Consider the following 18,496-nt stretch of genomic DNA (forward strand, 5'->3'; position numbering starts at 1 on the left):
TGCTTCTATAAATCAAAATGCCAGTGTTGAAATAAATAGTTAGGTTGACTCGGTGATGCCAGTGAAGAGTTTAAGCTCAGAGTGGTGAATATGAGGGAAGATCTTTGCCCAGCAGGGTATTTTTTACATCTAAAATGGGAAGGGGGGGATCGGGATAGAGTAGTTTGAAATTAGAAGGGCCAGGCATGAGATCACATGATCTTTGTCCCATCTGTAGCTCAGCTGATGTGCATCGCCACACTGTCTTCCCGCTCATTCCCAGCGGCGTTGGGGGTGGGGGTGGGGGGGGGGGGAGGGGGGGGGGGGGGGGGGGGGGGGGGGGGGGGGGGGGGGGGGGGGGGAGAGAGGGGGGGGGGGGGGGGGGGGGGGAGAGAGCGCAGCGTCAAAGGCGCAGGTACATTTCTCTCGAGTAACATTCTGCGCAACGTTCAAAGCAAAAAAACAGTACCTCGCTCCTCGGGGACCAGTTAAGGCTAGAATTCAGCTGCGTCGGCCAGCATCCTAAGCTAGAGTTTTAGCAGCAGCTTCTCTGCAATTCTCCATACTTCACCTGCTGCGTAAGGCTGCAGTCGGGCCGGTTTGTACGGAATGGCTTGAGCCCATTTTGCACTGTCAAACGTTGCAAGATCTCAGTTAGGCAAGAATGTTTTCAGTTCTCCCCCCACCCTCTCTTTCTTCCAGAGGAAGATGGAGGGTGGGGGGGGGGAGGGGGAGGGGGGGAAGGGTTAGGACCGGGCTGCTGCGGCTGCTGCTCGCTGGTCTATTCGCCGTCTCACTGGTGGAGGTGCGAGCGGTCGTCTGGGCGCTTGATGTGAATCCTGCGGACCCTCTCGATCCGCTCCCGGTCCTCCTCGTCCTCCAGGTGGTGCGAGCGGCCGGCCGCCCCCCCGGTCGCCTCCAACAGGGCGTTATCCGGCCCGCGGCCGTCCTGCGTCTCGTACAGCAGGATATTCAGAGTCTCCTCGTAGATCCGGGCCTCAGGGAACTCCACCTGCGTGAGGGACACACGCCGTCAATGCACAGGAAAGAACTGCAGATAATAGGCAATAGATGCAGGAGTAGAGGCCATTCGGCCCTTCGAGTCAGCACCGCCATTCAATGTGTTCATCCCCAATCAGTACCCCGTTCCTGCCTTCTCCCCACATCCCCTGACTCCACTTTCTTTAAGAGCCCTATCTAGCTCTCTCTTGAAAGCATCTAGAGAACCAGCCTCCACCGCCCTCTGAGGCTGAGAATTCCACAGACACACCACTCTCTGCGAGAAAAAGTGTTTCCTCGTCTCCAATTCTAAATGGCTTCCGCGCTTTATCTTTGAACCGAACTGATCAGAAACGCACCTTGGTCTGTTTCTTCTCCGTGGCGTATACGATGGAAGTGCAGCAGACTTCAGCGATCTTTCGGCCCTGCCCATAGAAGGACCAGCAGCAGATCTCATCGCCCAGGACGTCCTTGATGAAAAGCACTCTGCCGTTGAAGCGCAGAGACAACTTGTCGAACAGCTCGATGTTCTTCAGCATGTTATCGTCAGAGTTGCTGAAAACACACAAGGAAACGCACTTCATTTTGTGTGTGCCAGTTGATCAGAACCCAGAAACCTCATTGCTTGGGAAGGAACCGCAGGTGCTGGTTTAAACTAAAGATGGACATATAATGCTGGAGTAACACAGCGGGACAGGCAGCATCTGCGGAGAGGTGCAATGGGTGACGTTTCAGGTCAAGACCCTTCTTCTGACCCGAAATGTCACCCATTCCTTCTCTCGCCAAATTTCATTTCTTAATTGAAGAAAGCTTCCACAGAGAACAGTTTAGTTTTAGTTTGGGGATGCAGCGTGGAAACAGGCCCCTCGGCTCACCGAGTCGGCTCCGACCAGCGATCCCCGCACACTAACACTCTCCTGCGCAGACTAATCACAATTTTACATTTACACCAAGCCAATTGACCTACAAACCTGCACGTCTTTGGAGTGTGGGAGAAAACCGAAGAGCAAGGGGTTGACCATTTAAGGGTAAGGGGTAAGAATAAGGGGTCGGCCATTTAGGACGGAGATGAGGAAAAACTTTCTCACCCAGAGAGTTGTGAATCTGTGGAATTCTCCGCCTCAGAAGGCAGTGGAGGCCAATTCATTGGATGTTTTCAAGGGAATGTTCTTAAAGATAGCGGAGTCGGGGGATATGGGGAGAAGGCAGGAACAGGGTGCTGAATGTGGATGATCAGCCATGATCACAGTGAATGGCGGTGCTGGCTCGAAGCGCCAAATGGCCTACTCCTGCACCTATTGTCTATCTCGGAGAAAACCCACGCAGGTCACGGGGAGAACGTACAAACTCTGTACAGACAGCACCCATAGTCGGGATAGAATCCTGGACTCTGGTGTTGAGGTAGCAACTCTACCGCTGCACCACCGTGCTTTTGTTTGATGCTCCATTTGATCAGAACCCCTAAATTTGATTTCTTAATTAAAGGAACCAGCCACAGAGAACAGCTTCATGCTTAATGCCTCTGGAGACTTTGCGCCCCACCCTAGGTTGCGGTTCCCGGAGGTTGCGGGTGGTTCCCGGAGGTTGCAGGTAGTGGAAGCAGGTAGGGAGACTGACAAAAACCTCCGGGAACCGCATGGAAACCTTGGGCGGGGCGCAAAGTCTCCAGAGGTTTCCATACAGGTTTCCCAAGTGGAAGTCTTCTCCTGCAAGTTTCAGGAATGAGGAGTAAATTTAATTGATGAAGCTTCTTTGACATCTCAAAACGCTTCACTATTATTACAATGCCAGTATTGCATAATCAATTCCCACAAATGCAATATCATACTGTGAATACAATAACTGTGAAGCATTTGCGATGTTCATAACATGTGAAAGGAGCTTTATAAATCAAATTTATTTCTCCTTCCTTAAACTTGCAGGAGCTGAATTAAGCTCTTAAGCCCTAGAAATCCGCTTCTTTAGTCAAGCAGCTTCAGAGCATGCATCTTTGATCAAGCTGCTAGTGATCTGTGCTAACACCTCCTTGCGTAACTTGGTGTCAAATCCTGTTTGATGGCACTTGTGTGAAGCACTATGTTATGTTGTACGGAATTAAAGTTGCTGCGAGGTACAAGTGTTAAGCTGGGGAGTCACAAGAAACTGTGGAGCTGGAGTCTTGGGCAGGTCTTGGGGGTGGCACGGTGACACAGCGGTAGAGCTGCTGCCTCACAGCGCCAGGGACCCAGGATTCACGGGAGCTGCCTGCACGGAGTTAGTCCATTCTCCCTGCAACCGCGCGAGTGCTTTTCCGGATGCTCCGACTTCCTCCCACATTCCAAAGCCGCGTGGGTTTGTAGGTTAATTGGCTTCTGTAAATTGTGCTGCTGGTTAGAGCTGGTGTACGGGGGCGATCGCTGGCCGGCACGGACTCAGTGGGCCGAAGGGCTCGTTTCCACGCTGTATCTCGTTAACCTAAAGAATAATTCATACAACGCAACCTCTGGAGATGGGACCTATTGGCCACAAGTTTGTACACCACCCATTAAATCACTTTGAGAAGGACACTGCTCTCCGCTCATGCAGGGAATGTCCACGCATCAAACAATGGCGTACACTTACCTGGTGTAAGAATATTTGTTGTTGCTTCTGTTGTACAACAGCTTGACTGAAGGCTAGAAAGAGAAAAGAACATTTCACAATATTTGAAAGAATATTAAACAGTTAATTAGATACATCGATCAGAAACAACTCACAGACCGCCAGTCTAGTTACCCAGAGTTTTGGCAAATGCTACTAGGACTGGCCAGTGGGGACAGGAAACAAGCTGTCAGAGGGGGTGGATGAGACCGATAATATAACAACATTTAAAAGACATTTGGACAGGTACATGCATAGGACAAGTTTAGAGGAATATGAGCCAAATGCAGGAAGACGGGACTAGTGTAGATGAGGTCTCTTGTTTGGGATGGGCAAGTTGGGCCGAAGGGCCTGTTTCCGTGCTGTATGTTTCAATGCTCCAGGCTTTTAAGGTCTAATACCTTGAATGTTCGCTGCTGTAGTTGAGGACTGCTCTCTGGTCACGGTAGGTTGATTCAGTTGCCTGATAACAGCTGTTGAGATGAGTTTACTGTCACGTGTACTGGTGTACAGTGAAAAGCTAACCAGTCTCTGGAGATAGACACAGAAAGCTGGTGTAACTCAGCGGGGCAGGCAGCATCTCTGGAGAGAAGGAATGGGTGACGTTTTAGGTCGAGACTCTTCTGAAGTCTGAAGAAGGGAACCCGACCCAAAACTTCACCGATCCATGTTCTCTAGAGATGCTGCCTGACCTAAACGAGCATCCGCAGTTTTTTGTATCATCGGGATACATGGGGCTTTGTTTTGTCACCTCATGACTCTATTGCAACTGTTCAAAGGGCAAATTTAATGAGTCATTTTGAACAGTGAAACAGCGTGGGTCCAGGGACTGAGATGATGCAGTGTTAGTAGTGATGACACATCCAGACAGGCCTGGGTAGAGTGGATGTGGAGAGGATGTTGCCCCTAGTGGGAGGGTCCAGGACCAGAGGTCACAGCCTCAGAATTAAAGGACGTTCCTTTCGGAATGAGATGAGGAAGAATTTCTTCAGTCAGAGGGTGGCGAATCTATGGAATTCTTTGCCACAGAAGGCTGTGGAGGGCAAGTCAATGGATATTTTTACGGCAGAGATAGGAATCTTCATTGGTCAGGGGTGATGGGGAGAAGGCAGGACAATGGGGTTAGGAGGGAGAGATAGATCAGCCATGATTGAATGGCGGAGTAGACTTGATGGGCCGAATGGCCTACTTCTATTCCTATCGCTTATGGGCTTCAGACACAAGACATGGGTGCATCACACCTTCCTCAAGGGGACCATTCCCAACGTTCTAACCTTATTAGACGTTGCTATCAACCGTTGCTCCTCCTTGTTTGATGTGATGACAGGAACTTTGCAGAAGGGCTCATATGTTTCTTTCTGCTGCAAGGCAAACGGACATTTCAAATCTGAAAGCATTTCCCCAACGTTATAAACACAAAGCATGCCTCAAAATTGTAGATTACACAAGAGTGATTACACAAAAACAAAATAGAGCAGATTTAAAATGGAGGCAGCGACCGAGATCCAGTGTGGCACAGCGGTAGAGTTGCCGCCTCACAGCGGCAGAGACCCAGGTTCGATCCTGACTACGGGTGTCGTCTGTACAGAGCTTGTACGTTCTCCCCGGTTTCCTCCCACACTCCAAAGACGTGCAGGTTTGTAGGCTAATTGGCTTTGGTAGACTTGTAAATTGTCCCTAGTGTGGGTAGGATCGCTGGTCGGTGGGCCGAAGGGCCTGCTTCCGGACTGTACCTCGTAACTCAACAGGGCCTGAGACATTCTCCAGGTGAACGATCGATTTGCTTTCACACCGTAAAGCTACAAAAAGCGTAGCTACGATGTGAGGATGTTACCAGGACTCGAGGGACTGATCTATCGGGAGAGGTTGGGCAGACTTGGCCTATACTCCGTGGAGCGCAAGAGGATGTGGGGTGTATAAGATCATGAGAGGAATAGATAGGGTGAACGCACAGAGCAGGGGAATCATGAACCAGGGAACACAGGTTCAAATTGAGAAAGAAAAGATTTAGCAGGAACCTGAGGGGCAACTTTCATATTTCAAGAAATGGAGAAGCTAATTTTCAAATTGGAAAGGGCACAGGGCGGGACAGTCAGACGGGTAGGTATGTTGTGGATAAGTCTTCTTCCCAATCTGTGTGACAACTAGAATGCATTGGGTCACTGTCTGGTGCTCTGCGGGCAGGCAGCAGACACCTGTAAAGCTGTGCCACCCACAGAGTGTGAAGGTGAGTTTACCTGCAGGGCAGATTGGCACTCCTCCACCAGTCCCTGCACCAGGTAGTATTTCGCCTCAGCCAACAGCTCCTCGATCTCGCGATTCGTCTCCGGGAGAGGCACCGCGCCATCGCGTAGGTAATTCAGAACGGCGCCAAAATGCTTGCCGCAACGGTCAATCAGAATCCAGCCTGCAAACACACAAGGCAAGGTGCTCATGTTAGATTGGAGGGAACTGCAGATGCCGATTTAACCCGAAGATAGACAATTTTGCTGGCGGGGCAGGCAGCATCTCTGGAGAGAAGGAATGTTATTGTGACTAGCGGTGTGGCTCAGGGTTCAGTGCTGGGCCCGTTACTGTTTGTCATCTACATCAATGATTGGATGAGAACGTACAGGGCAAGATTAGCAAGTTTGCTGATGATACACAAGTTAGTGTTTTTACAGATAGTGAAGGTGGTTGTGAACGATTGCAGCAGGATCTGGATCGATTGGCCAGGTGGGCGGAGGAATGGTTGGTGGAATTTAACACAGAGAAGTGTGAGGTGTTGCATTTTGGGACGTCGAACAAGGGCAGGACCTACACAGTAAATGGTAAGCCTCTGGGTAGTGTTGTAGAGCAGAGGGATCTAGGAGTACAGGTGCATGGTTCCTTGAAGTTCAAGTCACATGTGGATAAGGTGGTCAAAAAGGCATTTAGCACTTTGGCCTTCATCAGTATTGACCACAGAAGTGGGGAGGTCATGTTGCAGTTTGTACAAGATGTTGGTGAGACTGCATTTAGAATATTGTGTTCAGTTCTGGGCACCATGTTACAGGAAAGATATTGTCAAGTTTGGAAGGGTTCAGAGAAGATTTACGAGGATGTTGCCAGGACTAGAGGGTGTGAGCTACAGGGAGAGGTTGAGTAGGCTGGGTTTCTATTCCATGGAGCGCAGGAGGATGAGGGTGCACAAAACCATGAGAGGAATAGATTGGGTGGATGTACAGAGTCTCTTGCCCAGAGTAGGGGAATCGAGGACCAGAGGACATAGGTTCAAGGTGAAGGAGAAAAGATTTAATAGGAATCTGAGGGGTAACATTTTCCACACAAAGGGTTTTGGGCGCATGGCACATGCAGCCAGGGGTGGTAGTGGAGGCTGGGACTATCCCATCGTTTAAGAAAAATTTAGATAGGTACATGGATAGGAAAGGTTTGGAGGGATAATAGACAATAGACGCAGGAGTAGGCCATTCGACCCATCGAGTCTACTCCGCCATTCAATCATGGCTGATCTATCTTTCCCTCTCAACCCCATTCTCCAGCCTTCTCATCATATCCCCTGTACTCCGCTAATCAAGAGCCCTCTGTCCTCTCTCTGCCTTAACAATATCCATTGCCTCCACAGCCGTCTGTGACAGAGAATTCCACAGATTCACGAACCTCATGACTAAAGAATTAGGACATTCTCCCCATCTCTTTTCTAAATTCAATCTTCTATCTCCCTCTCAACCCCATTCTGGGCACAATAAATAACACAATCTAGAATCTTACCGACCTCTGTTTCATGCCTTGCGCTACCACAAGGTCTGTGTCAATATAGATATTTTCCAGCAAACATTCCAAACTAATCACATTAGTGGATTTGATGTAGTCCCTATCAAAACAGAGAAAACAAATCTGAAGAAGGGTTTCGGCCCGAAACGTTGCCTATTTCCTTCGCTCCATAGATGCTGCTGCACCCGCTGAGTTTCTCCAGCTTGGATTTGATGTAGTCACTATCAAAACAGAGAAAACAAATCATCAGGCTAATCATCAATCAACTGCTCGACATCGGTGAGACCAAGCGAAGGCTTGGCGATCGCTTTGCCGAACACCTCCGCTCAGTTCGCACTAACCAACCCGATCTCCCGGTGGCTCAGCACTTCAACTCCCCCTCCATTTCCGAATCCGACCTTTCGACCCTGGGACTCCTCCGTGGCCTGGGTGAGGTCCAGCGCAAATCAGAGGAGCAGCACCTCATATTTCGCTTGGATAGTTTACACCCCAGCGGTATGAACATTGGCTTCTCCAATTTCAGGTAGTCCTTGCTGTCTCCCCCCTTTCCCAGCTCTCCCACAAGCCCACTGTCTCTGCCTCTTTTTTCTTTTTCCTGCCCCCCCCACCCCCACATCAGTCTGAAGAAGGGTCTCGACCCGAAACGTCGTCTATTCCTTCGCTCCATAGATGCTGCCGCACCCGCTGAGTTTATCCAGCATTTTTTGTCTACCATCAGGCTTATATAAATGACTTGTGGCTGGGATCCAAGGAATGCATTACAGAAGCGCAGGAACAAATTGCAGGTTTTCAGGACAAACAAGGCAACTAATCCAAATTATAACCCAGTGGTATGAATGTCGATTTGTCCAATTTCAAGTAACTCCAGCATTCCCTCCCCCCATCCCCCACCCATGTAGTCCTACTGGTTCCATTGTTTGCATCCCTCTCGTTAGCACATGGTCCCCAGCCAACAATGGACCATTGTGGACTCCACCCTTCCAGAGTTCACCTGACACTGGCCCTGTCTTGTTCTGGCCTTTTCTCGTCTCGTGCTCCACCACCTACCCATCCACCTCTACCTTTCAGTCTGAAGGGTCTCGACCCGAAACGTCACCCATTCCTACTCTCCAGAGATGCTGCTCGAGCCGTTGAGTTACTCCAGCATTTGGAATCTATCTTTGGTGTAAACCAGCATCTTTGGTGTAAAGGTTCATTGTATTTCTCCTGTTAGGACAATATACATGACACACAAACTTAAAAAATAAATATGATAGAGGCCGGTATCAGGCAAAATCTACCCCCATTTCTATTCTCTCATCCGTTTTTTTTTGTTTAAACTCCACCTCCTTCCTGTTCCTACCCGACCTCCACTCCTGTTCACGCCTTTCCTCAGCAATCCTTGTTTTGTTTAATTGTAGGCAGATCAGCAACATATGGGCACCATGTAGGAAGGAACAGCAGATGCTGCTTCAAACCGAAGATAGACACAAAAAGCTGGAGAAACTCAGCGGGTCAGGCAGCATCTCTGGAGAGAAGGAACAGGTGACATTTCGGGTCAGGACTCTTCTTCAGACGTCCTAATGGGCCCGTCCCACTTACGCGATTTTTTCGGGCGCCTGCCGGCATCCGTCATAGGTCATTGCAGGTCGCCGAAAATTTTAAACATGTTGAAAATCCAGCAGCAACCAGAACAAGGTTCGACTCTTTGGGCGACTACCCACGATCATACGGGCTTCACCCCGCGACATGTCGCCAGGGTGTCGCCTGTATGGCCGTGAGTCGTCTCCTCAGTCGCCCAAAGAGTCGTAGCGTCTTTCTGGTTGCCGCTGGATTTTCAACATGGTGAAATTTTTCAGGACCTGCAACGACCTATGACGGGTGCCGGCAGTCGCCGAAAAAGTCGCGTAAGTGGGACAGGCCCAGAAGTTTCATAAGGACACATAATGTATGAATCATCTCTGCAGTCAGTTAACTTTGTGCAAACAACTTGTGCAAGATGGAGCACCATATGGCCCATGTCAACGCCAGGTTTTGGCAGCCATTTTGTTTATGTCAAGGCTTTCGCAAAGCCAATTTGAGTTTTTCTTTTTTTAAATGTTGTCTTGTCAACTTTTCACTCACGAGAAAGTTACACATCAAGTGAGAATCCTCCATTTGGTTATATTTGTGCAAGTGGAACCAGCGTGGGCTAAATATGTAGGAGGGAACTGCAGATGCTGGGTTATACCGAAGTTAGACGCAAAATGCTAGCTCAATATTGATAAATAACTCAGCGGGTCAGGCAGCATCCCTGGAGAAAAGAAATAGGTGACGTTTCGGGTCGAGACCTGGAAAAGGGTTCCAACCCAAAACGTTACTCATCCCTCTTGTTCAGAGATTTAGTTTAGCTTAGTGAGAAAGAACTGCAGATGCTGGAAGAAATTGAAGGTAGACACAAAACGCTGGAGTAACTCAGCGGGTGAGGCAGCATCTATGGAGAGGAGGAACGGGTGACGTTTCGGGTCGGGACCCTTGGGTTTACTCCGGGTGCTCCCCCCACACTCCAAAGACGTTCAGGTTTGTAGGTTGATTGGTTCGGTGTAAAATGCAAAATTGTCCCTAGTGTGTCAAGTCAAGTTTCCTCGTCACATGCGAGATGTGCAGTGAAATGAAAAGTGGCAATGCTCGCGGACTTTGTGCAAAAAACAAACAAACAAACAAACTACAACAGAATCGCATATTCTTTTACATATTACATATTGTGGGAGGAAGGAAAAAGGAAAAAAAACAGCAATTAAAAAAAATAATAACAATTTTAAAATGTGAGCGTGAGATTGCGTTAATGTGCAGGGATCGCTGGTCGGCGCGGACTCGGTGGGCAGAAGGGCCTGTTTCCGCGCTGTATCTCTAAACTAAACTCACAAGGGGCTGCCGGGGCAAGCCAGAGATGGAGCCGTTACCTTCGCTATCCGTCAGCACCTCCATCCTGCCGCTGAACATGGCCTTCAGCATGGTGTCCTGCTTGGTCAGCGTCTGCATGGTGGTGTAGTAGAGTGCTCCTCCCACGTTCAGCTTGACGTACTTGGAGCTCGGGCTCGCCCCTTTGAAGGAGGTGGTCCGGGTGGAGGCCGCCGGCACTGGGGACACCACACTTTCACCAGACATTCTCTCTTCCTGCGAGGAGACAGCAGCGGGCAGCTCGGTTACCCTTCATTCAACATCACCATCTCGACAGACTCTCCCGCAGAACCATTTCATTCATGCAAAATTAGAGTCACTTCCAAATAGAAGGTTTACATCGAAAAACGCAATGATCCTTTCATAAACTAGGGTCCTGTCCAACTCATCTCTACCCCATGGTCTGCACAGCGGTAGAATTGCTGCCTCACAACGCCAAAGACCCAGGTTCGATCCTGACTACAGGTGCCGTCTGTACGTTCTCCCTGTGACCGTGCTATGGTTTCCTCCCACATCCCAAAGACGTGCAGGTTTGTAGATTAATTGGTTTCTGTACATTGTGTCCAGTGATAGAACTAGTGTAAGGGGTGATCGCTGGCCAGCGTGGACTCAGTGGGCCGAAGGGCCTGTTTCCAAGCTGCATCTCCACAAACCAGGCTAAAATTTTACATCGAAACACAACTCTTGGTAACCTGTGTTTAAGAAGGAACTGCAGATGCTGGAGAATCACGCACCGGAAATTGGAGGAACAGCACCTCTTATTCCGTTTGGGGAGTCTGCATCCTGGGGGCATGAACATCGAAATCTCCCAATTTTGTTATTCCTTGCTGTCTCCTCCCCTTCCTCAGTCCCCCTGCTGTCTCCTCCCATCCCCCAGCCTTCGGGCTCCTCCTCCTTTTCCCTTTCTTGTCCCCGCCCCCCCCCGCCCCCGATCAGTCTGAAGAAGGGTTTCGGCCCGAAACGTTGCCTATTTCCTTCGCTCCATAGATGCTGCTGCACCCGCTGAGTTTCTCCAGCTTTTTTGTGTATCTTGGTAACCTGAATGGTTCTTCCATAAGATAAGGCACAACGAGCTGGTATAACCGAGCTTACAGTCCTTCCACAAACTAGGGTACTGACCAATTCATCTCTACCCCATTGCAGACATTGGACTTTGTCTGTGGGACTGCTGCGCTATAATGCTGAGAACTATATTCTGCACCATGCACTCGTGATACGAGTGTGACTAGACGGTATTTATGTGCGGCACATCAGATCTGTTAGAATAGCATGCAACACCAAGCGTTTCATCCTACCTTGGTACACACAACAATAATAACCTACACTACATTTAGAAGGAAAAGGCAAGTACGTGCATGAATACATGTTACTTGTGGGTAGAAACAAAATGCTGGAGTAACTCAGCGGGTGAGGCAGCATCTCTGGAGGGAAGGAATGGGCGACGTTTCGGGTCGAGACTCTTCTTCAGACTGATGTCAGGGGAGGGGGCGGGACAAAGATAGAATGTAGTCGGAGACAGTGAGACTAGTGGGTGAACTGGGAAGGGGATGGAGAGAGAGAAAGCAAGGACTACATGAAATTGGAGAAGGCATTGTTCATGCCGCTGGGGTGTAAACTACCCAAGCGAAATATCCCACAGTAAATTGGAGGAGCAGCACCTCATATTTCGCTTGGGTAGTCTACACCCCAGCGGTATGAACATTGACCTGCAATTTCATGTAGTCCTTGCTTTCGCCCTCTTTCCCCTCCCCTTCCCAGCTCTCAAACAGCCCACACTCCAGTCTCTTCCTTTCTTCTTCCCTTCCCCCGCCCCCCCCCCCCACATAAGTCTGACGAAGGGTCTCGGCCCGAAACGTCACCTATTCCTTTGCTCCATTGATGCTGCCTCACCCGCTGAGTTTCTCCAGCATTTTTGTCTACAAGCAAAATATGAGGTTCTGTTCCTCCAATTTGCGCTGGGCCTCACTCTGACACTGGAGGAGTCCCAGGACAGAAAGGTCAGATTGGGAATGGGAGGGGGAGTTGAAGTGCTGAGCCATCGGGAGATCAGGTAGGTTAACGTTACTGGTGGGTCTAATTCCTTGGATTCTCACTGCAACAGAATTGAGGAGGACCAGCAGCCAAACAACTGCGATGCGCTAAAGCCTCCCTCCCACCACCCGCCAGGCAATGAGGGATGGTCTATAAATGTCGGCCTCCCTAACATGTCCATACGTGGTGAAAGGTCATGCAGCACAGAAACAAGCCCTTCAACCTTTTTGAGTCTTTCTTCGGTTTAAACCAGCACCTGCAGTTCCTTCGGACACCCTTCAACTTGCCCATGCCGACCAAAATGGCCTCTTCTACACTAGTCCCACCTGCATGCATTTCGCCCATCACCCGCTAAATCTTTCCCACTCATGTAACTGGTCAAATGTCTTCTAAACCTGCCTCAGCTACCTCCTTTGGCAGCTCGTTCCATATAAGTTCACAAGTTATAGGAGTAGAATTAGGCCATTCGGCCCATGGCGTCTACTCCACCATTCAATCGTGGCTGATCTCTCCCTCCTAATCCCATTTTCCTGCCTTCTCCCCATAACCCTTTGCACCCGTTCTAATCAAGAATGTGTCTATCTCTGCCTTAAAAATATCCACCGACTTGGCCACCACATCCCTCTGTGGCAATGAGTTCCACAGATTAACTGTACTCTGACTAAAGATGTTCTTCCTCACTTCCTTTCTCAACGAGCGCCCTCTAATCTTGAGGCTATGACCGACGTAACAAGCTCATGATCTTAAACACTCGTAGGAGACCCTCAGGCTATTTTCGACCGGACTTTACTCAACTTTATCTTGCACTAACTATTATTCACATTATTCCTCCTACAATGTATCTGTACACTGTGAATGGCTTGAATGTAATCATGTATAGTCTTTCTGCATGCAGACTGGTTGGCACACAATAAAAGATTTTCTCCGTGCCTCCAATAAACTGAACTGAACTCAAACACTATAAGATCACCCCTCCTCATTATTAAGATTGTTAAGGGTTTGGACACACTATAGAGGCAGGAAACATGTTCCCGAAAAAACACATTTTCGCACAGAGAGTTGTGTGTCTGTGGAATTCTCTGCCTCAGAGGGCGGTGGAGGCAGATTCTCTGGATGCTTTCAAGAGAGAGCTAGATAGGGCTCTTAAAAATAGCGGAGTGAGGGGATATGGGGAGAAGGCAGGAACGGGGTACTGATTGGGGTTGATCAGCCATGATCACATTGAATGGCGGTGCTGGCCCGAAGGGCTAAATGGCCTACTCCTGCACCTATTGCCTATTGTCCTCCTCCTACGCTCGAAGGAACAGAGTCCGAGCCTACCCAATCTTTCCCTGGAGCTCAGGCCCTCGAGTCCCAGCAATATCTCCTCGTAAATCTTCCCTGCGCTTGTTGAATTATAAAATAATGATTAATTTAACAATGCCAAGGCATCGGGGACGAACAAAACCTTGCTCAGGGGTAGGTTTTTAACAGCAGCTTTCAGAACAGAATTTCAGGGAACGTAATTCGAGATCGTGACTGAAGGTGCAACCAGCCGTGGTGAGACAAAAGACGGCTACAGTTGGAAGCAGACACAGTTATAGAACAGCGCACACAAGCCCGGAACTGTAAACCGATCCCTGTCATCTGCTTCAGTGTCGGAAATAATGCAGTACTTCTGCATTTGGAACCCAAAATAGGGAGACACAGAGCGCTGGGGTGACCCAGCAGGTCAGGCAGCATCTCTGGAGGACATCATGGGTTGGTGATGTTTCAATAGACAATAAGTGCAGGAGTAGGCCATTCGGTCCCTTGAGCCAGCAACGCCATTCAATGTGATCATGACTGATAATCCCCAATCAGTACCCCGTTCCTGCCTTCTCCCCATATCCCCTGACTCCGCTATCTTTAAGAGCCCTATCTAGCTCTCTCTTGAAAGTATCCAGAGGCAGAGAATGCCAGACTCACAACTCTCTGTGTGAAAAAGTGTTTCCTCGTCTCCATTCTAAATGGCCGACCCCTTATTCTTAAACTGTGGCCCCTGGTTCTGGACTCCCCCAACATCGGCAACATGTTTCCTGCCTTTAGCGTGTCCAAACCCTTAACAATCTTATATGTTTCAATAAGATTCCCTCTCATCCTTCTAAACTCCAGCGTGTACAAGCCCAGCCGCTTTTCTCAACATATGACAGTCCCGCCATCCCGGGAATTAACCTTGTGAACCTACGCTGCACTCCCTCAATAGAAAGAATGTCCTTCCTCAAATTAGGAGACCAAAACTACACACAATAGTCCAGGTGTGGTCTTTCTAGGGCTTCGGGTTGAGACCCTTTTTCGGGGTTCTCCACGGATGCTGCCTGACCCGTGAGTCTTTTCAGCACGGTGTGTGCCCTTTTGTGCATTCACATGCATCTGCAGTTCTTTGATTCCACATCAAAATCAAATCAGACATCTCCAAAGCAATCATTTCTTTATGAAGGAACTGCAGATGCTGGAAAATCGAACGCTGACAAAAATGCTGGAGTCTACCTCCAAAGCAATCAGTTGCTGCTGCGATATGAACAAATTCAGTTATCAAACGTCGTTGCCAGCCCTGGATCCCGACTCCTCCAAAGAATTGAGGCAGCACAGTGGTGAAGCGGTGGTGTTGCTTCCTGACAGCACCACATATGCGAGATCGATCCTGACTATGTGTGTGCTGTTTGTACGGAGCTTGTACCTCTGCCCTGTGACCACGTGGGTTTTCTCCGGGTGCTTCGGTTTCCACCCACACCCCAAAGACTTGCAGGTTTGCAGGTTAATTGGCTTCTGTAAATTGTCCTTTGTGCGTAGGATAGAACTAGTGTACGGGGTGATCTTTGGACGGCATTGACTCAGTGGGGCCGAAGGGGCTGTTTCCACGCTGTATCTCTAAACTAAATGCCAATCCCAAGAGCTTTCCAGGTACAAACCCCAGGTCTGGATAGCAAAGCCCCAAATCTCTTAGCATAAGGGCACAATCCTCCCTCAACATAGAATAACAGCATATTATCAAGGTACATCAGTACTAGTGGTGTAGACTTAGCTTCATCACAAGGGACTGGAATATTTTAAAAATACCAGGGTTGTGGTTGTGATGGTGCACGGATAATGAGAAACCCACTTCCCTTTTTTCTCGGTTATTTTCTTGCACCATTACTTCCGACTGCTTTACGCAAGTTCCCCCGACAAGTACATCTTTGTGTGAGAGGAAGTCGAAGTTCTCCGAGAAAACCAACGCAGGTCATGGGAGAACGTGCAAACTCCGTACAGACAGTACCCATAGTCAGGATCGAATCTGACCTCTGCTGTCTGTGCAAGAGTTTGCAACTCTACCGCTGCGACCACTGTGCTGCAAAAATTGTACTTTAGTAGTTTTGTTTAGAACCTTTTCATATCTATCGTTTCCCTTGCCCCTGGCCACCGACGTCATAAGATTCCATAAGTGATAGGAGCAGATTTAGGCACTTCGGCCCAATAGAGTCTACATTCACTGAAGCCAATTAACCTACTGGAGTAAACCTGGGGTCTTTGGATGTGGGAGGAGAGAAGGAATCCCACGAGGTTTCGGCTTGAGAACCCGACCCGAAACGTCGGCAATTCCTTCACTCCATAGATGCTGCCTCACCCGAGTCTCATCTAGCATTTTTTGTTTACCTTTGATTTTACCAGCATCTGATTCATTGCTCTTTGACTAAAGAAATTCCTCCGCATCTCCTCACTAAAGGAACATGCTTTAATTCTGAGGCTAATGACCTCTAGTCCTAGACTCTCCTACTAGTGGAAACATCCTCTCTGCAAGTTCTATGTTATCCCACTTTCACTTCCTTTCCCTGTGCACGAGGAACAGTTTACAGAGGCCAGTTGACCTACAAATCCACATGTCTTCGAGATGCGAGAGGAAACCAGAACACCTGGAGAAAACTCATGTGGCCACTGGGAGAACATGCAAATTCCACACAGAAAGCACCCAAGGTCAGAAAGCACCCAGGTCTCTGGTGTTGCGAGGCATCAGCTCTCTGTTACACCAGTGTTGCCTCCATGTTATGAAGGAATTTGCAATTAAATAACTGATCCCAGGCCAGCTATCAACATTGTCACCATTTCTGGTACATAGCGCAGAGACCCAGAATCGAATCTGACCTCGGGTGCTGTCTGTGTGGAGTTTGCACGTTCTCCCCGAGACCACGTGAATTTGTACTTTAGCAGTTTAGTTTAGAATCAGGCCCTTCGGCCCACCAACTCCGCACCGACCAGCGATTCCTGTACACTAGCGCTATCCTACGCACTAGGGACAATTCGAAAACTTTACTGAAGCCAATTAACCGACAAACCTGCACGTCTTTGGAGTGTGGGAGGAAACCGGAACATCCCACGCAGGTCACAGGGAGAACGAGTAAACTCCGTACAGACGGCACCCAGGACCAGGGCGTCACAGTTTAAGAATAAAGGGTAAGTCACTTAAAACAGGTGAGAAAAAACTTTTTCACACAGAGAGTTGTGAATCTGGAATTCTCTGCCTCAGAGGGCGGTGGAGGACGGTTCACTGGATGTTTTAAAGAGAGAGCTAGATAGGGAGTCTTAAAGATAGAGTGAGTCAGGGGTATGGGGAGAAGGCAGGAACGGGGTACTGATTGGGGACGATCAGCCATGTCACATTGAGGGTGGCGGGGTGAGGTGTGGGGGAGTGGGGGGGACGAGGAGGGAGGGGGGAGTAGGGTAGGGGGGTAGGGGGGGAGTGGGGAGTAGGAGAGTGAGAGTGGGGGGAGGATGAGGGAGGTGTGGGGAGGGTGAAGGGGCGGACTGGGGAAGGGAGGGGGAGTGGGGTGTAGGGGGGTGCGGGGAGAGGGGAGGGAGTGTGGTGGGGGGAGGGGGTGGAGTGGTGAAGGGTGGGTAGTGGGAAAGTGGGGAGTAGAGAGTAGTGGGGGGAGTGTGAGTGGTGAGGTGTGTGGGGAAGGGGGTGGATTGTGAAGGGGAGGGTAGTGGGAAGGGGGGGGGAAGTGGGAGTAGAGAGTGGGGGGGAGGGTGAGTGATGAGGTGTGCGGGGGAGTGGGGAGAGTGGGTGAAGCGGGGGTGGGGTTAATGTGTTTCTCCTTCAGGCCTAGCGCCTCCCTCCCGTCCCCCGCCGCCGCCATGATGCCTCCCTCCCGCCTCCTTGCTCCTCTCCCCGGGAGCCCAGCCCAGCCCAGGCCCCGCGGCGCCCGCCATCTCCCCCCCGGCCCCGGGCCAACAATCGCGGACAAACTTCGCCTCACCATCAACCCGCCGCTCGGCTTCACCCGATCCGCCAGCGCACTTCCGGTGGCTCGACAGCACTTCCGCCCCGCTGCCCGGCGCCTCCTGTACTCCTCCCCTCAGTCTTACCTCACTTCCGCCCCCATAGCTTGCTGCCCCGCACCAGCGTCGCTGCTTCCTTGTGCGTCATTTCCGCCCCGCTGCCCGGCGCCTCCTGCGCTCCCCCCCCCTGTCTTACGTCACTCCGCCCCCACTAAATCAGGCCGCGCCTTACCTCACTTCCGCTCCCCTAGGCTTACTGCCCCGCACCGGCGTCGATGCTTCCTCGTACGTCACCTCCGCCCCGCTGCCTGGCGCAGCACTGTAGGCCGCTTGCTGCCCCGCACTTGCGTCACTTCCCCCTCGCGCGTCATTCCAAACCACCAGCTGATCTGAAGGGATTCCCCCTTCACAGAGGCTGCCTGACCAGTTGAGTCTTTTTCACTATATCTCTTTTTTTTAACTTCTCTCAAGTATGTTATGTTATCTCTTCCATACAAAATCATGTTGGTTTAGTTGAATCTTCCCTTTTTTCCTTGCTCTAATTGGCAATCATATCCCTTGATTCCACTGGCCCCAAGAGCTAAATCTAACTCTCTCTTAAAAACATCCAGTGAATTGGCCTCCACTGCCTTCTGTGGCAGAGAATTCCAGATTCACAACTCTCTGGGTGAAAAAAGGTTTTCCTCATCTCAGTCCTAAATGGCCTACCCCTTATTCTTAAACTGTGTGACCCCTGGTTCTGGACTCCCCCCCCAACATCGGGAACATTTTTCCTGCATCTAGCCTGTCCAATCCCTTAAGAATTTTACATGTTTCTATAAAATAACCTCTCATCGTTCTAAATTCCTGTCGATCCCATCCTTTCATCATATGCAAGTCTCGCCATCCCGTGAATTAACCTGATCACTGAACTGTATGGAAA

General features: G+C 49.8%; 1 protein-coding gene across 2 annotated transcripts; it reads right to left on the reverse strand.

The window, feature by feature from the left end:
- Window positions 1-304: 304 nt before the first annotated feature.
- Window positions 305-17,637, reverse strand: kctd10 (potassium channel tetramerization domain containing 10). 2 transcript variants are annotated; one of them, XM_055655386.1, is made up of 7 exons: window positions 17,553-17,637; window positions 10,272-10,485; window positions 5,835-6,004; window positions 4,872-4,955; window positions 3,580-3,632; window positions 1,338-1,533; window positions 305-991 (listed from the first exon to the last, which is right to left on the reverse strand). In XM_055655386.1, exons 1-7 carry the CDS (start codon window positions 17,553-17,555, stop codon window positions 773-775), a joined length of 939 nt encoding a protein of 312 aa, XP_055511361.1. In that variant the 5' UTR covers window positions 17,556-17,637; the 3' UTR covers window positions 305-772. The 2 variants fall into 2 exon arrangements, with proteins under 2 accessions (XP_055511361.1, XP_055511359.1); XM_055655384.1 differs by having other exon boundaries at window positions 4,872-4,958.
- Window positions 17,638-18,496: the final 859 nt, after the last annotated feature.

Source organism: Leucoraja erinacea, chromosome 25 (genome assembly GCF_028641065.1).
Source record: "Leucoraja erinacea ecotype New England chromosome 25, Leri_hhj_1, whole genome shotgun sequence".
Taxonomy (NCBI): domain Eukaryota; kingdom Metazoa; phylum Chordata; class Chondrichthyes; order Rajiformes; family Rajidae; genus Leucoraja; species Leucoraja erinaceus.